The sequence below is a fragment of the Macadamia integrifolia genome, chromosome 5, assembly GCF_013358625.1.
Source record: "Macadamia integrifolia cultivar HAES 741 chromosome 5, SCU_Mint_v3, whole genome shotgun sequence".
Lineage (NCBI taxonomy): Eukaryota > Viridiplantae > Streptophyta > Magnoliopsida > Proteales > Proteaceae > Macadamia > Macadamia integrifolia.
Genome location: NC_056561.1, coordinates 35,500,119 through 35,510,747, shown reverse-complemented (window position 1 = coordinate 35,510,747; position 10,629 = coordinate 35,500,119). Strand labels below are relative to the sequence as shown.

General features: G+C 37.5%; 1 protein-coding gene across 3 annotated transcripts; it reads left to right on the top strand.

Annotated features, from left to right (window-relative positions):
• Positions 1-2,295: 2,295 nt before the first annotated feature.
• LOC122078593 (probable inactive poly [ADP-ribose] polymerase SRO2) lies at positions 2,296-6,513 on the top strand. 3 transcript variants are annotated; one of them, XR_006140123.1, is made up of 7 exons: positions 2,296-2,521; positions 2,982-3,689; positions 3,836-4,077; positions 4,198-4,334; positions 4,445-4,540; positions 5,160-5,241; positions 5,998-6,513. XR_006140123.1 is itself a non-coding variant. In XM_042644630.1 (6 exons), the coding sequence occupies exons 2-6, from the start codon at positions 3,070-3,072 to the stop codon at positions 6,043-6,045; spliced, it is 1,143 nt and encodes a 380-aa protein (XP_042500564.1). In that variant the 5' UTR covers positions 2,299-2,521; positions 2,982-3,069; the 3' UTR covers positions 6,046-6,513. The 3 variants fall into 3 exon arrangements, 2 of the variants coding, with proteins under 2 accessions (XP_042500564.1, XP_042500565.1); XM_042644630.1 differs by lacking the exon at positions 5,160-5,241 and having other exon boundaries at positions 2,299-2,521; XM_042644631.1 differs by lacking the exons at positions 2,296-2,521; positions 5,160-5,241 and adding an exon at positions 2,606-2,734.
• Positions 6,514-10,629: the final 4,116 nt, after the last annotated feature.

Here is a 10,629-nt window from a genome sequence, read left to right as displayed (position 1 = left end):
GTACAAGTAAAAGTCTTTTGTCAAACCATTTTTATCATTTTCTTGTTTTAGTATGACTTATTTGGCCGTCTCAAAACCGAACCAAATCAACCAACTTCATTATTATTATTATTATTATTTATTAAAATTTTTTTTTGGTAACGAACAACTTCATTATTAGTTTCATGAGTTTGGTACTTTCTATTATTGGCTTTCTTTCCCTCCAAGTCAAGGACCAACATAGTTACAAAGAGAGTTCTTTCTCATCTCCCCTTGTTATACTTAAAAAGTGAAAAAGATTTTTGTGGGAGAAGTGTGGCCCTTATGCCTAAATATATGGGATGAAGGGAATAGTGTCAGGGATGAGAGAAAATGTGATGACGTGCATGTCCTTTTCTCACAAAAATAATTTAAGAAAAATAATCGAAGAGCTTTTACACAACAACAACAATTACAATATGATAATTAAAAATCATAGCTTTCCTTCTGTGTATTAGATAGAGGAAATCATGTATTCAAGCTACCATGCATTTACCAAAAATAATATCTAAATGCTACCTCTTGGCATTTAGTATGCCCTAGAACATCTTGTGGATGTCTACATTCTCATGTGTAAGTTACAATTCAAAAGCATATCTTCTAATATGTGAATAATTATTAATTACGAGAAGCAATTAATAAATAAAAATAAAATAAAATCATAAATGTAATAACCTAATGCCCCATTGGTCATATAGTTGAGATATGCCATATGGATAAATCAAGTTCTGAAAGTGATTTGAGTCCATTTATCAAGATTGTATTTGGTATGCATTTTCCCATGCTAAGCCTATGAGAGCACTAGCCTGGTTTCTCTTCATCCACCACCATTAAAATAACTGATCAAGATAAGGTTAAAAGGTTCATTCTTCCACACTATTAAAATAGCTGAAGATGATAAGGTTAAAGGAAGGTTCATTGTTTCTCGACTCTTCCTTCAACTAATAAATTAGGGGATTTGGTACAGGTGGCATTAATGGAAATGCCATGCATGCCCCTCCCATGCTGTTTGATTTTACTGGACAAATTCTAAGATGGAAACAATCAATGGAGCTGAGGATGAAGACGAAGAATGTGAAGAACATAGGGGGGGCTCACTCAAAAGGATGCAGAGTGAGATACATCTTAGAAATCCCAAGTTTTTCATTACAATAGTGGGGAATGGAGATAGAAAAACTATAGCACACACTGCCCCAAGTTTTAGTAATTTACCATTTCTAGGTGACCTTGACATGTGGAGCCTCACCTCATGCGATCTCTTTCATTTTTATTTTTATCTTTTTGGTTGGTGGGGATTAGGGGTTTGGGGAGGTAAGACCTAATCTTGGAACAATATTTTAGGTATGATTCTGATTTTGATAATCTCAAATTGTAATTATTTATTATCAATAATTTATGGAGAAAGTTTCTCCACCATAGGTGAAAAAAAAATATTTTCCATTTAGAATTATTATTATTAAATCTTATTATACGAAGTCAATAATAACTCCCTCCTCCCTCCTCCCTCCTCCCTTCCCAAGTCCCAAGTCGCAAGTCCCAAGTCTTGATGTCTATTTGAAGGCACCTATGCCCATTCGTGTGAAGGAATTACTTTTTCACAATAGGTGAAGAGAATCTAACTTCATAATTTATATTTGTAATACAAATCGGAAAGACAAAATTGATTGTGTAATGAGAAGGAAAAAGGGAAATTTACGTAAGGGTGTTTGGTTGGAAATAAAAATTATAGATTTTTTTTTTTCATTACCTTAACTTTCCTTTTGGTTACTTTCCACTTGTTACAAACGAACCTAATAGAAGATTCCAATCTAACAGCCGACAGTTCAGAAGCACCACCCTCCACGTGAAGCTTCGTATTATATATTAAAATATTAAAATAATAAAATCCTTCTCCACACGACCCACATGTATTCGTGAATGACGGTTACGTGATCCCATGGGCTGAGGCCGACATAAAAGATGTGATCTGGTAATGGACTGGACGGTTCCAGTTCACCCCCAAGTGCCCAACACTTGGCAGACAAGTAATGGAGACCTTTTAGCCAAGTTAACTCTCCTTTGACCCACGAAAAGGTCATCTTCCACCTCTGACCCGCGTTACCCGACCCACCTGCCCTCATTAAACAATTTGGAAAGGATAGATAACTTCCATATTTCGTGGGTATAAAGGTAAATCAACAGGTTCGAAAACTTGATTAACCAATTTACCAACCACCTCTGGTTCTGAGTCAACCGCCTCTCTCTCTCTCTCTCTCTATCTTTCTGCTTTCTATTATTTTCTCTCTACATATAAACAACGGTGGCGAGGAATCAGGTTGCGCCGCAGTCCGCACCGCCAAAGGAAACCCAAAAACGGGCCAAGGCGAAGCGGTATTAATTCTGTATAATAACGGCTCCCTCCTTTCCCTCCTTCTCAAATCAATTTCCTTATTCTACTTCAGAAATAACAAAAATCTTAACCACCAAGTAATCACAAATTTTCCTCTCTCGATCGTCAATACAGGTTCGCAAATATCTTATCCGTTTCTCACTTTCTCATTCTTTCTTGATTTTTTCTCATTCTTTCTTGATTCTTTTCATATCAGTTTCATATAGTCTGGATTTGGATTGTTGTTTCAACGATTTAAGACTTGATTCTCTGTTTATAAGACGAGTTCTGATGTCTTTGAAGCTTTATTGTTGTATGGTTTTCTCGAGTTGAATTTGTATTAATGAGGTTGTTACTGATTTTTGTATTTTAATTCTCTTTTCGTTTTCTTCAATATTGCATTGCTTGGTGAAGAATCTTTGATTTGGATAATGTTTTTGGATGAATTTGACCTTCAAGTTGTATTTATTGCTACTGGTTTTTGTATTTCAATTCTCTTTTCGTTCTCTTCAGTATTGCATTGCTTGGTGAAGAATTTCTGATTTGGATTAACTTACTTACATTCGATTCTCTTTTGTTTGTTTTTTGCTTTCAGATGAAGGGAATTCTGTCGCTTGTTAGGTTCTAGTTCTTATTTCTTGGATCCCAAGATTGTGTTGGAGCTGTTTTTGATTTTGTTTTGGATGAATACCTCCGTTGCTGTTATGAAGACTAACGATACAAAATGCCAGATATCACCTCCTCCTGTGGGAAGGAATGGCAGGATTAAACTTAGGTCTAGGGATTTAGTTTCTGATCATTGTAGAAGACGTAGGAACATTGAACATATGAAGCACAGAGATAATGGAGATTCGGCATCAGATACCACCAATGAGAGGGATATATCGGTTTCGGATTCTGAAAGTGTCGTCTCTGGCTCCACCACCGCTCCGGAATTCGAATCCTTCACAGGAAATGGACTGATCAGGTTGGAAGAAGGAGATAATGAGCACGACATCATCAAGAATAGATTTATCTTGGGTTTGAGTTCTCTAGGAAGGCATGCTACGGTTGTCGCCGTTCACAAAAATTCTTTCTCTAGCTTTCACAGACAAGCTCGATTTCAATCGTTCAAGATCTTCTCGGAAGCGATGTCTCTGAAGTGCAATGGCAATGCCAATATAAAATACGCTTGGTATGGAACTTCGAGGGAAAGGGTTCATAGGATCGTTACCAATGGATTTGGTCAATTTGAAAAGCCTGAGAACAGCAAATTGAATGGCTGCGGTCTCCATCTTTCTCCGGAGAGTTCTTCTATTGAGAGGTACGCAGTAAATTACCAAAGTTGACTCAAATTTGTCTTTCCCGAATGTTTGGTGTATCTTTACTTGTTCTATGGTAGTCTCTTTCCTTACTTTCCATCAATTGGAAATCCTACTGTATGAGTTCTGATTTATTTCTCTTTCACAGTGTGATGGAATCTGTTCTAGATGAAGGTGGTTTGCGACATGTGTTTCTTTGTCGTGTGATCTTGGGAAATATGGAGGAAATCCCTCCTGGTCCTGAGCAGTTTTATCCTAGTTCTGAGGATTTTGACTCCGGGGTCGATAATCTGGCTGCTCCCAGCAGATATGTCGTCTGGAGCACACATATGAACAGTCATATCTTGCCTGAATACGTCATAAGTTTCAGGGCTCCTCCTTGCTTGAAAGGTGTGCAGTTGGACCTTTGTGGTAGCCACTCTGTTTAGAATGTAATGTAATTCCTATTTAACTTGTTAAGGTTTAGAAGTTCATTTTGGCTCACTTTGTATGCATCTCCTGCCTGTTTAGGTTTTCAAAGGACACAAGAGCATGTGGTCAAACCCACATCTGCTTGGATGCCGTTTCCGAATCTAATATCTGTACTTTCGAGGTTCTTGACTCCCACTTCCATTGCTGTCATTCAGAAGCATCACAACGATTACCGAGTAAGTCAAAGCGCATCTGAATTATCTGTTTTGTCTTCAATCAGGGAAATACTTGTCCCCTGCCTCCTTTCTCTTTTTTGGAATTTAAAATGTTGTGCTCTGTGGTGCAGGAGAAGAAGATCACTCGGCCGCACCTGATTCAGCGAGTGAGGCAAATAGCTGGAGACAAATTGCTTGTATCAGTAATCAAAACATGCAGAAGCAAGGTTTAATTTCCTATCACGAAACAGTCTTATCATTTTTAATTGTTTTCAATTGCAGAGTCTGTTTGATGGATATGAAGAATGATTGTTCTCTACTGGATTTTGTTGGTCTTACGTTTTGGATTTGCGGCCCTGATGGCAAATGCTATTTTATTGATACTTCCAAAAAAAGGATGGCTTTAACCAGGCTAGAAGGCTTTTCAATTTTGTCGATGGATTTTCCCTCCTTTCTTACTAGTGCTTAACGGTAGTAAATTTAATTGTGTGATGTTATTCCTAGAAGTGGGAGGGGGAAAAACGATGAGAAGAGACATACATTATGAAGTGGTCATTAGGTAGTTGTACTGACTGAAATTTGAGAGAATACCTTTTTCATTTAGATTGAGATTTTGCTGCCCCTGGGTTCTAGATTGGAGAGTCTGTGTCCTTTCAGCGATGAAATGTATTCGTCAGCTTCAATAGCTGTATCAGTGGCAATTTATTTTATTGTTGAATTTTTCATTATTTCCAGCCTTTCTAGTGGAGCATCGATCTTTTTTCATTACTTGTTAATTTATTCAATTAAATATTGTAGCAAAGAATTTCCTAGTTCCATCATAATATAGGAATATTAATTTCCCAGTGTAGATGACGAGGAATATGCTCTGATGGGGGTATTCTAATTGGGAAGCTGATTCATTTGCGTGGAATCTGGAAGATAGCAGGTCTTGTCCCACTGGAATTCATTTATGTCAATTCTATTTGCTCCTCTTGCCATTTTTCTATTCCTTGCGTCTGTTTCTAGCTTAGGGTTGATATGTCGTCGTTTTCTTAAGCTTAATGGTTTCTATTTCTATTGGAAGACCTTTAATTGTCCATGCATCATGACACTCCAATACCATGCTTAGATCATAGTACTCAGATTAGGTGCATTGGATCTCTTCTTCAGACTAGTGTCTTAAAGGTGTCAAGATGGCAGCAAAATAGGACTATGGTGAACTCTCATTTAGATAGAGTACAGTCCTAAGTCACTACGACCCATTGGACGTAGCATTACACTCCAATGTCATACTTTGGTCATATTACTCAGATAAGGTGCATTGGATCTCTATTTCAGCCTCGTGTCTTAAGGTCTCAAGATGGAAACAAAATATGTAGTTATCGAATTGATCCAAGTCTTCTGTGGCAGACAGGACTCTGGTGACGTCATTTAGATAGAGTACAGGCCTAAGTCACTGCTACCCAGTAGATGCTAGTTCTGACCTTCTGATCTACCCAATAGGAATTACCTCTGGTAAAAAGGCTAGATCTTCAGTTACAGTTTCAAGCTGTTAAGATTAGATGGCTATAGATATGACTGTGATCATTTTTTAATGTTCCATTTCAACTGTTATTTTTGTTTTCTTATTTCTGGAGTAATTTATTCATTGACATTTCACTGTGAGTTGATCTATATCTGTTTTTCTTTTTGGGTGCTCCAGCAATTCAAAGCAAAAGGAAGCCGTTCACCAAGCAGCAGCTCAAATTAGAGCAGAGGACACTTGGGAGTACACATGAAACAAATCTGGTTGTTGTTATACCAATACAGACAATTATTTTGGAAGAGGAAAGAGAAGGCAGCTACATGTACAGCCACATGAGAAGATCTTTAGGTTTTGATTTTTGATTTTTGATTTTTTTTTTTGGGGGGGGGGGGGGTGATAAAATCTTTAGTTTTTGAGTTTTGACTAAACAGCTAACAAAAAACAGGTTAAGGAAGCAGGTGCCTGACTGGCATTCTTCTCTGACTTGTTCTGAAGATTTAACAGGGGCTGTGGTAGGGAATTTTTTTTTTTTTCCTTTGACATAAATGAAGCTGATGCCTGAGTGGCATCTCACTTCTTGTTGTTCTAAAGATGTAGCCACAAGTGTGGTGTCTATTGGGGATTTTCTCTTGTTTTGTCAATTTCTCCATTTGGAAGTTGTTTACACCAAGTAGTGAATTGTTTCCAGAGTAAGATTTTTCTGTCATTAAATAGGATCAAAGCTTCAAAAGGAATCAATAATCAAACTAATATCCACCTTCCATGGGGTTTCTTCCTTTGACATAAATAGAGCAGATGCCTGAACTTCTTCAGTTGATTGCATCCGAGCACAAAGGAGGATTGTAAAGTTGTGGGGAAAAATGAGGAGGCACCTAACCTTCATACGACGAGAGAGTACATTAAATCACCGCTGTGTGTAGACAAATCTAATGTAGTGGATATTTATCACTTTATCCATCCTCACAAATAATTTGATAGAGATGCTTGCAAACCAGAGTAACATGTTCCTAGCTCCCTCGACAATGAACAAGTGTGCTGCGACGTTGGTCCTTGGTTTTTCTTATAAATCCTTGTTCATGTACAAATTCTTGTTGTATCTGAATCTGCTTCAAGAAGGAAGTTCTTGCCCAAAGGGATTCGCAATGGAAGATTCAGTTATACTTGGAATCCATTTGCATCACTATATTTGATGGGTTACCTGGTTGCTTGCTTCAAGAAGGAAGTTCTCCCGACCCAACACCTGAATATCATGGATGAGGAGATACAAGCATGGCTTAGAAAAAAATCAGAATAAGCTTAGGAACTGGGATGGAGCAGAAGGGCGTGGATTTCGAATTTTGGATCCGATAAACCAAGTGATTGTCTTTCTTCTGGATTAATAATGCAAATGGGTACAGTGAGTGAGTGAGCGGTAACTATCGTTGCTAAGGAGAAGAGGTTCCATTTCAGGTGACAATCAAACTTGGATCAGATGGCACCTTCTAATGTGATCTGTATAAATGTAGGATTCTGTGCTTGAAATAATGGGAGTTAAATAGTTGGATCGAGTTAGGTAAGTTTCAATTTTCAACATTCAAACAGGGTACATGAGGGAGAAATGGATCACATATGGAAGCTTAAACAAGTGAAGACTTTCATTCGGGCATGCTTAACTGGTGTTTTACCCATTCGGCTGAGCTATCATGGAGATCTTCTAGATTAAACTCATTGGGCATTCTGTGAAATTGAACTGTTCTCAGGCTATTTGGCTCTCCAACCCTCTTGATTACTTTTAAGGTTGAAAGAGTCTATTCAAGAGCCTCCTTGAATGGCTCTAAGAATGGTCTGAGTATAGGATTACTATTCTAGTCTTCACTATCTTTGGGACCCTTACTGTGCCTGCAAGACTAGTTGGAAGACATCACCTGAATATCATCTTCATTTAGACCATCTTATATCAGATGTTCAATGCTCATATGCAATCACTACTCTTATTTCTCCTCCATCAGTTTGTTTGCCTTTGGAAAAGAGAAGTCTCAAGGTTCTGTTCATTGTCATCTAAAATGTCTTGCTCACAGTTTGTGAACTCTTGCAATGACTATGAGGGAGAGCTTATTGTTGGATGTTGAACTCGGTTTGCTGCTAATCAAAGGTGGATGATTTAATCTGCATTGATAGTTTATCCACTTTCACCAGGCATTCCTTCTTTGTGTATCAACAGAGTTTTTGAGATTTGTACACAAGCTTCTATCCAAGAATCCTTCCTCCTTGTTATGTATCTTCAGAGTCCTCTTTGGACTGTTCTTGGATCCTGATTTTGTCTGTGTAAATGCTTTTCAGGCTGGTCTCTGTGATTTCTATCTAATGAATTCATTTGTTTTGTTGATCTCACAAAGAGAAAATGGTTGTTTGGGATATACTCAGGTTCCAACCCTTAAACAAATTCTAAGATAAACAGTTCAAGAAAAAAATTTGAACGAAAGATTTAACATGATTTGACTTGAATGCCTACGGTTGGTGGATTAGCTATCTCAGCTCCTCCCACCATAATGCAGTATTATATAGAAGATTACACAAAAGATTACAATCTTCTTTCATTTCCTTTTGAAGATATTTTTTGTATAATTATTGCAAGTGAGATGGATGAAGTGGAGAGGTGCATTTGGAGTGTTGTGCGAAAGGAGAATCCTTTTAAAACTTGAAGGAAAATTCTATAGGGAGCTAAAAAGTGTCATTTCGAAACTGTGTAGCAGAGATGAAGATGTTAAAATGAATGTGCGGCAAAACTAGGAATGAGCATATTAGGACTGGTTTAGGAGTTACCCCGATCAACCATAAGGTCAGTGGAAGATTAGAATCACTGCTTATATTCCTGACCATTTCCATGAGAGTCTAGTTCCTTCTTTCAGCAACATCATTTTGGTCGAAATACCCAGACATGATATATTAAGGTTATGGATGTAGTTCACGGTATCGGTCACCAGCAATACGATATCGATATCGATACATATCGGCCATATGGATCTAATATTGAATAAAAAAAATCATTTTTTCACCAAAAATCTAGTTCAAGCAGATTCATCGATACCATGATTGAGGTACAATGGTCCACATATGTCCGAAAGTATGATCTCAAGCGTCTCAATGCTTCTTCTGGCACCTTTCTGAGTCTTCTTGGTCTGTTTTCCCTTAATGTAGTCCGGTTAATGGTGAAAATATAAATAACAATGGAGGATGTACTAACCTCCATTAGGCCCCAACATCCCACCTCCAGACATTCTTCCCAACTCTAACATTTATCCTTCTCCGGCAGTCCTTCCGATTCTCCGATGAATCCAAGAGCTCCGATTGAAACAATGCATATTCTAGCTTCTCCCCAGTCTCTCAAGCACACACTCACTTAGATGATATGTTGGTGTCAATAGTGAAGCCATGACCCAGGTTTATCTAGACCTCCATAACTTCCCTACCATCAATGGAAGTTAGGTAGTGGTTACAAAACCACCACAAGCAGTTCACACTTGTTGATGTAGCACATATGGAATTGGCAGCCTCTAAAATTTTTCTCTACTCCCATCATTATTTTTATATCTTCAATATAAGAGATGCTGATCCTAATCTAATCTAAGCTTTTGATGGGGATCACTAATGCACCACACCTTATTGTAATCCTCTCTTTCCTGACTTATAGATTTATCCAAATAAGTAAAAGTACATCTATGCAAAGCTACTAGTAACATGGAAGCCCTGGTGATAATTTTCAATTTCAAAAAATAGCATAGTTGTTCATCAATAGACTACATGCAAAACCATCTTTTGCTATATCATTCCCTTTAATTCCATTGATAGGCCAAGTGCCTTATCACCTTCTCTTCAAGATAACAATTTAGAAGTCTCCATAACTTTCTCATTCCTTGATTTATCCAGATTCTTGAACATTGTTAACGTATTGTTCAGCTCATCACCTATGTATTCTCCATATTCTTTATCCATTCAAGACTCATAGCTTCAAAAATCTGAAAGTATCTTACAAAGGGTTCCAATTAGTGAAACATTTTTTAATGAATTCAATTAGTTCCAAGATCTAGATTGGACACCATCTTTTGCTCTTCTCATTATCTGATTATTAGTTATTCAGAGCCAACAAAATATTACTTTTCCAGCTTGCATAGTTACAAGACTATTTACATGCAAGAAAAATGCTACATAGTAAATTCCAAGAAAAGTGTAGCAAAACACCATTAAAAAGGCTAAAAGGCCGACCATGTCAACAGCCAAGCGTTCCAATAATTCAGTCATGTTGAGTCAAAAGTTCTGTCCATATATCAAGCCAATTAATGAAAAGAGAAGACTTGGTCATCATAACAATGAGAAAACCATGACCACTACCATTTCCTGATGTGTAGCGAAGAGAAATAATAACCTTAGGCAATCCAAGACCACCAACACGTGTTCAAACTCTTTTTCCTTCACCATCTCAAGAGCTAGATAGATTCCTCTTAGTTCTGCTTCAATGGCGCACCTACATTCTCCTGAGCCTGCTCAGCTTCAAGATAAGTTTTACCTGCAATAAAAAGAAGAATACACCATCCAGCTTTCACCAGGATATGTTATAGTAGTAGGCTAGTAGCCATCAGAAATTATTATACAAGATCTATCTTTGCCCCAAATATAGTATAAATACAAATATTTAGTCACTGAATTACAAAAGGATATTCCAGAGATACCAAAATACAATCTCAAAATTTGGGTGTGCAATCTTCACCCACATCTTATATTGTACAATAAAATACAAATGAAGCCCTCGACTCTTGGAAAACTCAGTCCCCC